Consider the following 16,292-nt stretch of genomic DNA (forward strand, 5'->3'; position numbering starts at 1 on the left):
AAGCCTTCAGTCTTTGATCACTAAATATGATGTTAGCTTTGTGTTTCTCTATAGGTCATGAAAGTTCCTTTCTTTCCCTAATTTGTTGTTTTTATCACAAAGGGTATTGGATTTTATCAAATGCTTTTTCTGTATCTATTGAGATTATCATGCGGTTTTTGTCTTCTGTTAAGATGATGTCTTAAATTGATATTAGTATGTTGAGACAACGTTGAATTCCTGGGAGAAATGCCACTTGGTCATGATGTATAATCCTTTTTATATGCTGCTGGATTTGGTTTACTAGTATTTTGTTGAGGATTTTTTGCATCCATATTCATGAGGGATAGTCATCTGTAGTTTTCTTGTAATATCTTTGTCTGGTTTGGCATTACAATAACACTGGCCTTTTAAAATGAGCTGGGGACTTCTTCCTCTTCTATTTTTTTGGAAGAGTTTTTGAAGAATTGGTATTAATTCTTTTTAAAGTATTTGATAGAGGGGTGCCTGGGTGGCTCAGTCAGTTGAGCGTCTGCCTTCGGCTTGGGTCGTGGTCCCAGGGTCCTGGGATCGAGACCCGCATCGGGCTCCCTGCTCGGCGGGAAGCCTGCTTCTCCCTCTCCCACTCCCCCTGCTTGTGTTCCCTCTCTCACTGTCTGTCAAATAAATAAATAAAATCTTTAAAAAAAAAGTATTTGATAGAATTCACCAGTAAATTCATTTGGTCCTGGGCTTTTCTCTGTGGGAAATTTTTGATTGCTAGCTAAATCTCTTTAGTTATAGATCTACTCAGATATTCTTTTTCTCTTGAGTCAGTTTTGTAGTTTGTGTCTTATTTGGAATATATTTCATTTAGGTCTTCTGATTTGTTGGTGTACAATTGTACATAGTATTCTCTTATAATCTCTTATTTCCTGCAAAGTTGCTAGCAATGTCCCCACTTTCATTTCTGACTAGTAGTAATTTGGGTGTTTTGTTCCTGGTCAATCTAGCTAAAGGTTTGTCAATTTTGTTAATCTTTTTAAAAACCAGCTTTTGGTTTTGTTGATTCTCTATTGCTTTTCTATTCTCTATTTCATTTATCTCTGCTCTAATCTTTAATATTTTCCTCCTTCCACTAGCTTTGGATTGAGTTTGCTTTTCTTTTGCTAGTTTCTTAAAGCGGAAGGCTAGGATATTGATTTGAGATTTTCCTTCTTTTATAATGTATGTGTTTACAGCTAGAACTTTCCCTCTGAGTACTGCTTTCACTGCATCCTGTAAGTTTTAATATTTGTGTTTTTGTTCTCATTTCATCTCAAAGCATTTTCTAATTTCCCTCGTGATTTCTTCTTTGACCCACTGGTTGTTTAAGACTATTATTTCCATACATTCATAAATTCCTCATTTCCTTCTGTTATTGCTTAATGTCATTCCACTGCAGTTACAGAACATACTTTGTATAATTTCAATCCTTATAAATTTATTGAGACTTGCTTTATGGTCTAACACATGGTCTATCCTGGAGAATGTTCTATATGTGCTTGAGAAGAACGTATATTCTGCTGTTGGTGGTGGTGTTATCTATAGATGTCTGTTAGGTTTAGTTGGTTTATAGCGTTGTTCAAGCCTTGTATTGCCTTGCTAATCTCCTGTTCATCACTGACAGTGGAAAACTGAAGTGTCCAACTATTATTTATTTCTCCCTTCAATCTGACAGTTACTACTTCATGCATTTTGAGTCTCTGTTGTTGGATACATAAATCATGAATTTTTGCATTTTTATCGCCTATTGTGTATTTTTACTCAAATGTGACTAAGTTCACTGTTTGATTGCAATTATACATATTCTAAAACTGGTAACAATAACCTAGCACAGGGTCAGCAGTTTTTCTGTAAAGGGCCTTATAGTAAATATTTTAGGCTTTGAGACCTACATGGTCTCTGTTGCAAAAATTCAACTCTTTTGTTGTAGCAGAAAAGCAGTCATAGACAACATATGGCTTTGTTCAAGCACTCTCTCTCCTTCCTTCTTCTGGGACAACAGAAATGCAATAAAGTATTTTCTTTATAAACTGCAACTGTATGATATGAAATGATAAAAGCATTAAAAATTTTTTATAGGGAATTATTGTAAACAAATTAATAAAAGCACTCAACAGCCAGGATATAGAAATAGTTGAATTCCATAGGGTATTTATTAAATAGGGGCTTCTTGAGTAATTGTGTGAGCAATGGAAATATTAATTTACTTAACTACCTAGACTTTTGTTCCACTGAGAGCATTTGACATATCTTGCTTTTCCAAATAAAATGAGCTTTATTTATATATTCATGAACTCTTTCCTTATTCGTCTGTTTCACCCGTAACACCCAACACAGGATCATGCATAAAGAAGGAGTTGAAAATTATATTTTCAATTAGGGCTCACAATCAAGTAGCCTGTAAGCCAGATATGCTTTGTTTGGCCATTATCCTGTTTTTAAAACTGAATTTAGATGTCATTAGGCAGGACATTCATTCTGCAGTTTACCACAGATCCTGTCTCCTACTATTGAATACCACTTCACTGCTGTTCTCTCTTCCTGGCCAGTGAAAGCATTTTAATTTGTGCCCCATATGTTCAATAAAAGGAAAACTTATTTCAAATTACTCTTATCTATATGCTATGATTTGCTCACCTATAGTACTGAAGCCTCTTTTACTATCTGTAATGTTTCAGTGTGGACTTTAATAAAACTGTCTTTTCTTACAAATATTCAATTCCCTAGGAACATTCTCACAATCCAATACAGAACAATATGTGCAAGATTACAAAGAGTGTATAAAACAGATCTTTGTATAGGAAAAGAATATAAGGAAATTGATCAAAATGTCAAGTTATTAATCTCTGGGTTGTGAGATTATGGATTATTTCTCTTCTTTATTTTTTATATTTTCAATTTTCTACAGTGAGCATGAGTTATATTTACAATTGGGAAAAAAACTCTTTTGCAGAAAAAGAAAAAAAAAACTTTCAGAAATTCGAGTTGACTGGCCTTCCTGCTCCTTAAATTGGAACAAGGAGAAAGAATATTTATTGAGTGCCAACTTGGTCTTAGGCATGATGCTACATGCTTTACATTCAACCACAAAAACCCTGTGAGGGAGGAGTATTAAAGCCCCCATTTCTGAGATACAGAACAATTACTTCAGTTTTATTTTATGGAAAAATCTAGAAATTTCCAGGACACAAGCATATAGAAATCTGGAGAAAAGAGGCAGGTGGGCTGGAGGGAGAGAAGAAGGCCTTAAAGAGAATTAAAGGCAGTGAAAGAGAAAAAAGGAAATAATGGTGGATAAGGGCATAGGAAATAATAATTTATTCATGCATTCATCAAATATTTAGTTTCAACTACTTCAAGACACTTTGCAAGAGACTGTAGGATATATACAGATGGGTTTGACACAAATCAAAAGATAGCATATGTATGACAGTCCTATCCGTATTCAACATAACATCCGGCATTAATGGAACATAAGAAAATTGACATAACACACTTGCCGACAACTGAAATGAAGAAGGGAAATAAGAGTCAAGTGAAGAGTAGAGAGTGACTACAAAGTGAGTTGAGAGGATGAACGCATTACTGCTGGCTGCAGGGATGAAGGCAAGAGGGAAAGAGGTAGATGCTCATATCAGCCAAAGGACTCTAATCTCTTCCCTGAGTGCCAGGCCTGTACTTGAAGTTGTTCACTAGCCATCTCTCCCAAGTGACCTGAAGGCCCTCAAACTCTGTGTCCCCAACCCAATCTGTCACCCACCACCACCTCCCTCTATGTTAATAGGTTTACTATCCATTCAGAAGTTCGCTTATGCAACAAATGATCACTGAATGTCTGGTATATGCGACCAGTAGGTTCAGTAAAAGACACAGATATTAAGTAAACACAAAATACAATACAAAAGTACAGGAAAAACGAAGAAAAAGGTGAGACAGAAAAATAAGAGAGGAGTATTTTCAGAAAGACCTCTCTGAAGAAATAACATTTCTGAGAACTAAAGGATGAGAGGGCCCTAGGAAGATCTGTGGTTGAAATGGAGGTTCCCAGCAGTGGGGACAGCCTAGGCAAAGAAACTGAGGGAGGAAAGGACTTAGCAAATCATAATTGAAAGAAAACCTCTGTAATTACATCAAGGAAAAGAGGGGGTGAGCGTGGTGGGAAATGAAGGTAGAGAGCTGACCAGGGCTTTGTAGTTTCTGCCACAAATTCTGAATTGTAGTCTAAATGCAATGAAGAAACAGCAATGAAAACACATGCCATCCCTCCCTTCACGGGATATACAGACCTAGTGAGGAATACAGACTATTAAACAACTGATTTCAATCTGTGTCATAAGTTTTAGGATAGGGAATATATAGAGTGCTGTGAGAGCACTGAGGAGGGACACCTAATTCAGTCTGAGGAGGTATATTCACTCTCCACTGGGACCATTGCAACAAATTCTCAATCAGTTATGCAGCCTCCAGGGTCTACCTTCCGATTTATCTTCCACACTGCTACCTGTCATCTTTCCTTAACACAAGTGAGACCTGGTCAAAACCATCCATGACCTCCCAGAGGATAAATTCCAAACTTCTTGATCTCATGTCACCATTTCGCCCTAACCTCTATCTTCTTGGTTTAAACTCCTCCTACTACCTATTGCAATGGTTTTTAAACTTTCTTTTTAGTAAGAAATATATTTTATCATTACACACACACATATTCACATAAAACACTAGAAAGTTTCAAGAAACAATTCAAGTAGGATTACTTTGATACTTTCTATTTTATTCTTTTTTCCCTAAAATGTTTGTTTATTCATGACCCGCTAATGGGTCTAGTCTGCAGTTTGAAAATCAGTGACTGCTTCGTCCACTACTACCTTCTCTACTCAGCTCTGAACAAACTGTTCTTTCACCCTTTACCCAAGTAGACCCAGATGCCAGGAGTACCCTGTCCTCTGTCTTCCTTCTTCATTCACCTAGCAATTTCCTACTGACCTTTCAAGAGTCATCGCAAACATTATTTATTCAGAGAAACCTTTCCAGATATTGCCCCAGGCTTCCATCCTTAGAGGTCCCAGGAAATAGCACACCCTAAGTGACAGTACTTGTCATGCAGGGTCTATTATAATGACTTTTCAAAAACAAGTTAGTCTGCTCTGGACTAGGTTTCTGGACATCAGCAACCGAGCTGTTTTATCTCAGGTCCAACATAGGGTCTAATGGGAAGCAAAGGTCAGGGGATGTCACGTTGAATGAATGAAAACTCACCTCATTTTCTACTACCCTCCCCACACTCTCACCACCTTGGCTGTGCACTTCTTTCTATTCCTCAAGCACACCACAGTCTTTCCTCTCTCAGAGCCTTACTTTTCCTCAGCATTTCCACGGCAGACTGCTCCTACTTTATCTTCAAATCCTTAGGAGGGCATCTGTCCAACCTCTCATCACATTTCCTTTGTCTTTATGGCATTAATGACTCTCTGAAATTATCTTGTTTTCTTTTTGTTTGTTTGTTTACTTATCTATCTTCCGCATTAATTATGTTAGCTTCTTTAAGGGGCACAGTCCACCAAGTATCCCCCAGTAATTCAGGCTGCTAGAACAATGCATAGCGCACAGTAGGCGGGCAACAAAACCTCTGGTGACGAACAAGGGAGTGGGAGTGGGAGAAGAGGCAGACACAGAAGGCTTAGGGACCTGTCTCGAAGCCGCCTTGACTGTTCCCTGGCAGAGCCGGTGCTACGGCTTACGTAAGGCACCCAAATGCCACATTTCAGGGCCTACCAGTAATAAGTGACCGTGCAGGAGGTGCACACTCGCTCGGCCGGGGCCTCGCACACCTCGCAGCAGAGCTGGCGCCCCTTGGGCACCGCCAGCGGGTAGATAATGTCCATGTTGCAGCCAGCAATGTCGATCTCCAGGACGGTTGCCCGGCGAGGACACGCTGGACGCCGGCGTCACGTGACTGCCATCGGGCAGCCTCGTTCCCAGGATTTCAAGCGCAGGGGGAGGGGCGTGGCTCCACTGACATCTCGAGTGTATTTGTGGGGTTAAAAAAAACACCACCACAAAACTCCTCCTCGTTGGTCCCGAAGGTTAAATGGCCGGGCAGTCTGACTCCAGTGGAATCTAAGTCCAGAAAGGCCGATACGGTGGCCGGTGAGAGGCAAAAACGGCCAGTTCTTTACCCAAGTAGGAAACGAACATGAGGGGAGGTGGCCCTTCCAGATGCCTGCCCAGCCGACAGCTCCAGCCAGCTGAGGGTCACCTCTGCGAGGCTGTGGGGCAGAAAGGGCACGCAACTCCACACGAGGAGAAAGACGGCGCCGGCGTGCGGCGTGAAGGGGAAAGGTCGCCCCCTCACTAGTGCGGCTGCGCGGGGACCGGGATCCCGGCAGGGGCGCGGCGCCGGCGGCAGTGGAGCGTGCGCGAGTGCGGGCGCGCCCGGGGACTGATGGCGGAAGTCGATCTGGTCGCCGAGTTTCCCAAACCTGCGGATGCTGCGCGCTACGCCGAGGTTATGGCTCGCTTCGCCGCCAGGCTGGGCGCGCAGGGCCGGCGGGTGGTGTTGATCACGTCCGGCGGTACCAAAGTTCCTCTGGAAGCCCGGCCAGTGCGCTTCCTGGACAACTTCAGCAGCGGGCGGCGCGGGGCTACCTCGGCCGAGGCCTTCCTGGCCGCGGGTTACGGGGTCCTGTTTCTGTACCGCGCTCGTTCCGCCTTCCCCTTTGCCCACCGCTTCCCGCCCCAGACCTGGCTGTCGGCGCTGCGGCCCTGCGGCGCAGCCCCTTCGGGTTTGCTGAGCCTGGAGGCCGAGGAGAATGCACTTCCGGGCTTCGCGGCGGCTCTGCGGAGCTACCAGGAGGCTGCGGCTGCCGGCACCTTCCTGGCCGTGGAGTTCACCACTTTGGCGGACTATTTGCATCTGCTGCAGGCTGCGGCCCAGGCGCTCAATCCGCTGGGTGCGTGCGCTTAGGAGTTCAGGGTTTCCTGCAGGCAGAGCCTTTCTCCCCAGACACTTTCCCCCTCACCTTTTCATTATCCGCAGTCTAACAGCCGGGGAGCCTGAGTTGAAAGGAGCTGATCCCATATCCCACTCCGATTTATTACACCCTGTGCTTCTCTCTGCAGGCTCTTCTGCGATGTTTTACCTGGCTGCGGCCGTGTCAGATTTCTATGTTCCTGTCTCAGAAATGCCTGAACACAAGATCCAGTCATCTAGGGGCCCACTGCAGGTGATGGGCGCTTCTCTTCCAGAGATCTGATCCCCTATAATCAATCTTGGGTTAATTCCCTCTTGATCTGGAGATGGCCTTTCTGCATTCCGTATGGGATAGGCACTAGGGATACAGAGATGAATAAGACACCGCCCTCCCTCAAGAACCTCACAATCTAGTGAGGGAGCTGGACACAGACATAATTACAGTACAGAGTGATAAATGCTCTAGTAGAGGTACGTACAAAGTGAAGTCAGAGCATGGGGTGAGTGAATCTTGGGGAAGTCAAGGAAGGCTTCCTGGAGGAGATGACATAAATTGGGTTTTAAAAGATGAACTGAGAGTATAGCAAAGTAGGGAAGGTACAGATAGAGTACAAATTGGAGTTTGGAAATGAGCAGTGTGATGTGAACTGAAGTTGTTTGGTAAGGTTGGAGAGCAGGGAGAGTGGGGCGCAAGGTGGGCGGGCAGACCGAAGAGAGCTTATTTCATGGAAGATTTTGTATTCCTTCTTAAGGAGCTTGGACTTTATCCTGTGGAGCTAAGGCAAACAAGTAGGAGAATGAGATAAAGTTTTTGTTTGAAAAGACCGTTCCGGCATCAGTATGAAAGGTGAATTAGAGAGAGTAGCGGGTGTAGGTTAGATGACGAAGATTGCTGTAGTTTAAGGAAAGGGTATGGGGTGGCTAGTGGTTGAGATGTTGAGGTGATCTGGCATCCTGGAACCCAAGAGAATTCTTAATCATTTATGATTCAAGAAGAATTTAAATAGGAGAAACTACCTGTGGGACACTTGCTGACTTTGTAGGATACTTCATTTGTTCATTTTTTCAATAAATATTTATTGACTACCTACTATATGCCAAGTACTGTAGTAGGACCTGGAGATAAAGCAGTGCAAAGAAACATACTGTGCCCTTGTGTTGCTTACACTCTTCAGAGACCATAAATAAGTCATATGCATACTATGTTAGGTAGTGAAAAATGCTAAGCAGAAAAATTAAGTGGGGAATGGGAATATAATCCCTATCACACTTGCTAACTTTCTGAAATCCTGATAATTATCATAGTAATTTCACACTTTTAAAATTCTGGGAGCTTTAGTTTATCCTCTATTTTTTAGTTCTTTCTTGGAAGTACACAAACCAACTCAACATTCTTAGAAGGGATCAAGAATGGTATAGTAAGAGTTTTGATCAAGTGAAAATAAAGAAAATCAGTTCATTTTCTTCAGTGCTAAGATGTGTAATGAGTGACAGTTCAAATAGCCATTCTACTGGTGCAAGGAATATTTTAGGCTAAGAGATTTAAAAACCCAACGTTAATTAAACTTTTGCCAAAGTTACATTTGTGTTACAGATTTGCGTGAATAGATTTGTTTATTTGAGTGTTTGGTTTAAAATAAGGGGAATGTTTAAGAAAATATAATGCTGTTTTTCAGAGCTCTGTTAATGGTGATGAGGGCGGTAAGGCAAGGTTAACTCATAAGACATGGTTTGTCTCAGAATTTGTATGACGCCTTGGAATTAGGAATCTTTATGAACGCTACAGAGCCAAGGCTCTTAAACTAAGCATTTAAAATGCTCTGAAAAGTTTGACAGTGAGAAATCCCACTCAAATTGACATAGCCAAAAATCTGAGTCCCTGCTTCCTTAGTTTCCCATGAGACTGACCTGGTAGATATTGACCTTTGTTTGCTTATTAAGCTTTTCTTTTTCCAATACAGATAACAATGAAGATGGTGCCAAAAATGCTTTCTCCTTTGGTTAAAGACTGGGCTCCCAAAGCATTTATAATTTCCTTTAAGTTGGAGACTGACCCTTCCATCGTAATTGATCGTGCACGGAATGCTTTGGAAGTTTATCGACATCAAGTGGTGGTGGCCAATAGCCTTGAGTCACGACGGTCGTCTGTGGTTATTTTAACGAAAGACTCAGAAACCAAGATATTGCTGTCAGAGGAAGAAGTAGAAAAAGGCATAGATATAGAAGAGAAGATAGTGGGTGATCTTCAGTCTCGACACACAGCTTTTATACATGAGAACTGAAGTAAAAAAGCCTTTGTAGGATCAAAAATTGTTCAGTGGATCAGGGCTCTTAAGCCGGCGTTGGTGGTATAGTGGTGAGCATAGCTGCCTTCCAGGGCTCTTACCACTGGTAAAAACAAATCCTTTGCTTTCATAAAGACAAAAAATGAAGGGAAAAAACAGTGAGTGGTATGCAGGTGAATATAGTTTGGTATTTGTCTTTTAAAGATCATTTCATACTCAATAAAAATGAAAACAAAAGCAAAGCACTTATGACCAAGCCACCTGACACACTCATCTGATTATCACCTGGATTTTGAAAATGAACATGAGCTGGTCCTCACCTTTAAAAAAAAGAGCTTATTGGGAATTATATTCCTCAGCATATACATGTGAGGCCTGAATATCAACCTTCATAATATGAGAAGGATTATGGATGCATGAATGGCCATGCCTTAAAGATCAAATATTTCTTGATGCCTACTATGTGGTAGGCCCTGAGGATTATGAGGATTAAAAAGATGAATAAATAATGTCTCTGGGAAATGGATGTATGAAAAATAAAGTGCAATAAAGTGTGTGCCCAAAAGCCAACATGATGGAAATGATGTTTTTTGGAAATTTATCCAAGGTGGGAGTACAAGAGAAGGACACCTAAGATAGATAGCCTGTAGAATGATGAGCTTCCCACTACATTTACTTTTTGCTCCTTTTCCTAGATTGACTCTCTATTTGAGTTAACAGTTTACCTTTCAAATATTTTAGAACTGTTCTTAAGGGAAACTTGACTTCTACCTGGGGCCAGGAAGGGGCCTATTAGTGATTTCTACCCTGAGGGAAGCTTTACTATGTGGTAAGGAGTAGGGGCTTTGGAGCCATCTCAGCCAAGTTTGACTCTTCGAGCTGTGTCACCTGTTACCTTTGTAAGCTTAGACCCTTGACTTAATCTCAAGTTCCTCATTTATAAAATAGAGATAATAAATCTCTCTGCTGAATAATGCCCTTTGTTGTGAGGAGTAAGTAAAATAGTGAAGATAAAGCATTAGTCATCTGGTGTCTGGCATGTAGATACTATACTGTCCTGGGCTTGGGATGGGAGTGTACAAGAAATGTGGTTCAGAAAAATCCCCTAAATGATCTGTAGGTTGGTCCAGAGTGCATGTTGAGAAACTACCATTAATAAGTAGGTAGAAGCAGGAAATACACTTTACATACTTGATTTAAAATGCAACTACTGATAATCATAGAGTTGGGAAGGTTAGCCCAATGTGTCTGATGACAGTGATACAATAAATGTTAGTTGAAAAGATTTGAGCAGAGGTGCAAAGATGCATTGAAATATGTCATTAAATCAAGAAATGTGACTTTCAAGCAGAGGAAAAATAACTGCAGCAATCAGGACTGTTCTGGACGCAGCAGTCCCATTGAACAAAAATTATAAATTAACTTAAGGTCCGATTAGCAAAATCTCAAAGACAACAGGCTCTGTCAGCAGTGGCTGCAGTACTGAAGGGATAGGAAGCAAAAGATTGATTTTCTTCCCTGCATCTATAGCTTCATGTGGATGATGACTGTCATTATGATGTTTGAACGTCCAACGAGGGTAAATGGAGTGAAAACTAGAAGTGATCTTAATGTTTGTTTCTACCATAACTATTACTTCCCTTGGGAACCATTTCTTATCCTGGTTTGTTAGGCTTAAACAAACACCACTTTCCTACATGGAATTATTTGAAGTGTTTTCCAATTCAGTTTAATTTCCATTTGGAGCACTTAAACAGTATTTACACATGTTAAAATTCCAAGAGGTTTTTTTTGTTTTTTGTTTTTTGTTTTTTTTGACAGCAAATAGTGTGCAAAGAAAGAAATAATGAAAAGGAACGCGAGTCAATGAGAGCAAATGAGAAAGCCCTTGATCTAGATTGGAGGACTAAGAATTGTTTCCCTGAGGAAGTGACAAGTGATAAGTAGGAGTTAAGTGGACTGGAAGTGATGGCACTGCGCATTTTAGATAAGAGAAAATACATTTGTAAGGTGGAAATGGTTGAAGTACTTCCATAAAGTAAGGGATGCGATCTATCCAGATAACTGGCAAAGCTTTGGAAAGGATCCTATGTGGAACTAGAATAAGACTGAAATGTGGGTACCTATTTGGGATATCAGCAAAGCAAGGGCCCCCCAAAAATGGGTAAAATCAAGCTTTGATGAACTAACTAGAATCTTGCAATAAAAATGCAATAAGAGCATTTAAATGAACATGATATAAACCAAGCCTCTCAAGTTGTCGTTTAGAAATTTTTATTTTGCACGACATAAGTGGAGGAACGGTTCACTTAAACTGAATTTTCTAGGACTTCTAAAGGGCTTCTGTCTTAGGGACAATTCTAGTCAAGTCCGATTTCTTCATTTTTACAATAATAAAGCCAGGTCCGAAAAATGTGATTTGTCTTAGGCGCCCCAGGTAGTGACAGATCTAGGCTTAAAATTCCCAACTCCTGACCCTCTCCCTTTTAAGAATGAAGCTACTTCTAGAAAAATAAAACCAAGATTATTAGGCCGGCGGGAAGCTATTTGAGAATTATAAATGCCCGCTAACAAAAATGTAGCCTCAAAGTAGAAAAAGCGCACCTATGTTGTTACCATGGTTACTGCAAAGCCAATGGAATGAGCCGTACTTTCGTTTTGCCGAAAAACCCCGCCCCACGGCCCGAAGGCCAATGCTGTGCGCTGTCTCCACAGGAAGAGCAGCCCCTGAGCCAATGGTGCGCGTCGTTTCTATGGTTCCCGCCGGAAGGACGCCTCAGCGTCTCTGTGGTGAGCGCTGTTGCTATGACGCCCGGGCCTGGGTAGGCACCTGCCTCTGGCCGCTGAGCAGCGGTGGAGCCGAGTGAGCCGGGACCCTCACGGCACTCTCCGAAAGACAGTTTCCGGCCTGGTTCCCGCGGTTCCGCCTCGGCCCCAAGGAAGAAAGCGCCTTTTCTGCGTTCCTTTTCAGCATTCCAGGTCTTTCCCGCTTCTCTCATCCGTGTGGCCCGAAACCGGAGGAGAGCCTCTCCTGGCTCTGCCTTTGTTGTGGCGGGCTGGAGTGATTCTGCCTGAAGAAGGATTCGCCCGTCCCCAGGGACCCAACCGCCACAGGCCTTTAGAATTAGGCTGTCTGTCTTATTTAGAGAGGGCTTGGAACCCGTCAGTTAGTTAGGTGGGCGCTCCTTTTCTCACTGCCCAAGCGAAGACTCAGCCCTGCGCAGACCACTGCGCCTGACGGACCTGGCCCGAGTCCTCCGAGCCACGGCTTCCCCAGGTCGTAGGCTTGTGAACAAAGAACTGCCGTTTTCTGCTTGTTCGTCCTATGTTCATCATGCAGAACCTTAATTGCCGATGAAGCTCTGCAGAGGCCTTTGGTTATCTTCAGCATCCGACGTCATCAAGTCAGTTACCTTCTGCCTTTCGAGCTACAATCTCATCCGCTTCTCTCATCACCCTGAGCGCCACTTTTCTCATCCTGCTCATTCCACAGCCATTTTCACCCTTTCTTGTCCATGCTGCGCATCACTGAATGTTCATTCGTCTCCACCACCTCTGCCATCTATAGACCACCTCCCTCTGTTTTCCTGCTACAATGCTTTGGGTAGCTAAGTATTCCACATTCTCCAGCTCTGGAATCATTTGGAAGGTTTTCTTTGTTTCTCTGCACTATGGCAAGCTTCCTGTCTTGGGTAAACTAACTAGCATGGAGAAGTGCACGTTGGTAAAAACAAACAGTAAATTTCTGCAAGCTTAGTGTGTTTTGAAAACGGAGGGGGAAAAATAAAAATGCATTTTTAGGCCTGTCCCAGGCTTATATAAAAAAAGGAGATTGTGCCTTGCTCAAGTGAATACTATGTTAATTTACATGATGTATTCATGCGTATGAAAAGATCATTCAGAATGATCATGTAACCGGATTTCAACTTTAAGCCCGTATGAACACAGTGCCTTGATACCATCGAATTTTCTGGAGAGGAGATGCTTAAAACAGGTCTTGTGCCTTCTATTCATGTCAATTTCCTTTTTTTTTTTTAAAGATTTATTCATTTTAGAGAACACGTGTTCATGGGGGAGGGGCAAAGGGAGTGGGGGAGAGAGAATCCTCAAGCAGATACCCACTGAGAGGGGGTTTGCGGGGGTGGGCTCCGCCAGGACCCTGAGATCAAGACCTGAGGGGAAATCAAGAGTGGGCTGCCCAACCGACTGAACCACCCAGGTGCCCCTTCATGTCAGTTTCTTAATCAGAAGACATTCTTTGTGATATGAGCCAAGAAACAGAAACAATGAGGAGGAGTGATTGAAAATAAACATTTTTGGCAAGGGAGAAGTCTTAATAGTCCTAAAAAGACTGGAACATAGAACCTTAAAAAATAGAATGAGATTCATTTAGAGCCAGTGCAATTTTCTTTTAGTTGAAAAACTTTAATATGTCTTAAAGTATGTGTTCCTGGTTAAGTCTTACTATTTCTTTTTCAGTATTCAGGTTTAAATGTAAACTTATTTTGAAGATACGCACTTTTAGCGGGTATTTTGGCGGCTAGAATGATTTGGATATTTTTATTTTCTCAGACCAATTATAGCACTTATCTGTGATATCTCATATTACAGCCAGGTCAGTTTTCCAAATGCTGAGAAATTCAGCTTTCTCTTCTGTAATAGATTGGAAAAGAAAAAGAAGTTCTGGGGGCACCTGGGTGGCTCAGTCGGTTGGGCGTCTGACTCTTGATTTCAGCTGAGGTCATGATCTCAGGGTCTTAAGATCAAGCTCTGCGATCAGTGTGGAGCCGGCTTGAGATTCTCTCTCTCCCTCTCCCTCTACCCCTCCCCTTGCTTGCACTCTAAATAAATAAATAAATAAATAAATAAATAAATAAATAAATAAAATCTTTAAAAAAGAAAAGAAAAAGTTGTGAAACTTTTTCAATTTTTCACATTTAATGGATAAATTCTAACTTTTGAAAAGCAGAGTATTAGATGCTATATTTTAAGGGTCTTACCTTTCCCCTTCCAATATGTATTTACTGAACAAACATCATTAGGGCAACATTGAAAAGTAACTCTTTAAAAACTTTCCTCTCACCCTAGGACAGTGGCTCTAAACCCAGGGGTGATCTTGCTTCCCATGAGACATTTGGCAAAGGATGGAGATATTTTCAGTTGTCACAGCTGGGGATATGTTACTGGCATCTAGTTGGCAGAGGCCAGGGATGCTGCTATACATCCTGCTATGCACAGAACATCCCCCCACAACAAAGAATTATCCAGCCCAAATGTCAATGACGCTGAGGTTAAGAAACCCTGTCCCAACATATCAAGTTCATTTTTCTGTTCTGGGTCAACCCTTGCCCATGAGTGTACATTTTTACGTAGCTGTAATGATAGTGTGCATTTTGCCTTTCTTTTAATTTTATATTTTAAGCATTTAAACATTGCTACGTTGTTTTCAATTTTTTGAAAAGTATTTTTCTCATTTTACTTGGGAATTGAGAAGGAAAAAACTGTGTTTAATATGTATTATATTTAAGATGCCTATGATTTTTTTTTTTTAAAGATTTTATTTATTTATTTGACAGAGACAGAGACAGCGAGAGCAGGAACACAAGCAGGGGGGGTGGGAGAGGGAGAAGCAGGCTTCCTGCTGAGCCGGGAGCCCGATGTGGGACTTGATCCCAGGATCCTGGGATCATGACCTGAGCCGAAGGCAGTCGCTCAACCAACTGAGCCACACAGGCGCCCGATGCCTATGATTTTTAAATTATATTTGTGTAGAAGGGAGAAAGAAGGGTTAGGGTGAATAGCCTATCTGGGTATATCAGTTTTTGCGGCCATGCTATTTACTTTTGTTCCCTAATGTCACTCTGAGACCATAAGATCCAAAACTCATCCCTTGCTTAGGGCCAAAAGATGTGCTGTAACATGAGGTATGGTCCTGGCCCCTCACTGTAGTTCGAGGGCACCTGTAGGGGAAATAAGAACAAGAAGCAATGACTCTGCACCCATTCTCCTTGCTCTCTTTCCATTTAAAATTCTTTGTCTCTGTCTCAGTTTGCTTTGACAGTTTTACCAACTCATTCTTTACATCTGGAAGTTTGGGGAGGAGGGCAAAAACTTTTTAAGATCGTTAATGAGCATTTATTCAGTATCTACTTTATAGAGAATAGTTTGTGTGTATACTTTGTTATGTGGGTAATTTTAGGTGCAGTTTAGATGTTAGAGCATTTATAATTCAAATAATGGATTTTTAAAAAAGATTTTATTTATTTGAGAGAGAGAGAGAGCACGAGTCAGGGGGAGGGGCAGAGGGAGAGAGAGAAGCAGACTCCCTGCTCAGCAGGGAGCCTGAAATGGGCTCCATCCCAGGACCCTGAGATCATGTCCTGAGCCGAAGGCAGATGCTAAATAATGGATTTATATTACCTCAAGATCTGCTTTTTTAGAATTTTCAAATTACTTAACCATTGAGTCTCAGTGAACTAACCCCCTGGAAAAATGTGTGTTCTGGGGTGTCATAGCAGAACAGGCAGAGTGACCCAAATGTTCAAAGTCATGGAAATATAAGCAGCATGATGGGGATTGGTAAGTATACTAATGTCAAGGTGTGGCAGAAGATAAGGCTAGAAAGACAGACAGGAACTAGGTTGTGAAGAATCTCTGGTGCCAAGCTAAGGGATTTGAACTCTTCCTGAAAGCAGTGGGAATGAAGAGCAGCAAGTGATTTGCATTCAGAACAGTCAGTCTGAGGGCTTTGAATGGGGGACAGCCTGGAAGCAGGGATATCAGTTAAGGATGCAATTACACTAAACTGGACAGTAAGTGAGGAGAGCCTAAATTAAGGCAGCACCCTTAGATAAGAAGTAGAATCTACATATTCAGGGACTGGTCATTAATGAGAGTGGGATGAATAAGAAGGCAGGGTCATGGATGACTCCCAGATTTCTGGCTTGGGAAACTGTATTGATGGTGATTTTATTAACTGTACAATACAGAAGGAGGAGCAGGTGGAAGGGAAAGATGAGTGGATTCAAGCCGAG

General features: G+C 41.9%; 2 protein-coding genes across 4 annotated transcripts in view; one reads left to right on the forward strand and one right to left on the reverse strand.

Annotated features, from left to right (window-relative positions):
* The window catches only part of ZMYND12 (zinc finger MYND-type containing 12), a 23,765-nt gene extending 17,880 nt beyond the window's left edge, over positions 1-5,885 (reverse strand). The window contains exon 1 of the mRNA XM_021683773.1: positions 5,776-5,885. Coding sequence (XP_021539448.1) covers positions 5,776-5,885 — 110 coding nt within the window. The remainder of the gene's footprint in view (positions 1-5,775) is intronic.
* A 415-nt stretch (positions 5,886-6,300) lies between these two features.
* On the forward strand, positions 6,301-9,823 carry PPCS (phosphopantothenoylcysteine synthetase). 3 transcript variants are annotated; one of them, XM_021683775.1, is made up of 3 exons: positions 6,301-6,953; positions 7,123-7,226; positions 8,935-9,823. In XM_021683775.1, exons 1-3 carry the CDS (start codon positions 6,446-6,448, stop codon positions 9,253-9,255), a joined length of 933 nt encoding a protein of 310 aa, XP_021539450.1. In that variant the 5' UTR covers positions 6,301-6,445; the 3' UTR covers positions 9,256-9,823. The 3 variants fall into 3 exon arrangements, with proteins under 3 accessions (XP_021539450.1, XP_021539452.1, XP_021539451.1); XM_021683777.1 differs by having other exon boundaries at positions 6,433-6,508; XM_021683776.1 differs by lacking the exon at positions 7,123-7,226 and having other exon boundaries at positions 6,716-6,953.
* The last annotated feature ends 6,469 nt before the right edge of the window (positions 9,824-16,292 follow it).

Source organism: Neomonachus schauinslandi, chromosome 4 (genome assembly GCF_002201575.2).
Source record: "Neomonachus schauinslandi chromosome 4, ASM220157v2, whole genome shotgun sequence".
Taxonomy (NCBI): domain Eukaryota; kingdom Metazoa; phylum Chordata; class Mammalia; order Carnivora; family Phocidae; genus Neomonachus; species Neomonachus schauinslandi.

Excerpts from the sequence above, each read along its gene's own strand:
- PPCS (XM_021683775.1), top strand. The coding sequence starts at position 6,446 with ATGGCGGAAGTCGATCTGGTCGCCGAGTTTCCCAAACCTGCGGATGCT. Across the intron at positions 6,954-7,122 it reads CCAGGCGCTCAATCCGCTGG|GCTCTTCTGCGATGTTTTAC; the intron begins GTGCGTGCGCTT and ends TTCTCTCTGCAG. Across the intron at positions 7,227-8,934 it reads CATCTAGGGGCCCACTGCAG|ATAACAATGAAGATGGTGCC; the intron begins GTGATGGGCGCT and ends TTTCCAATACAG.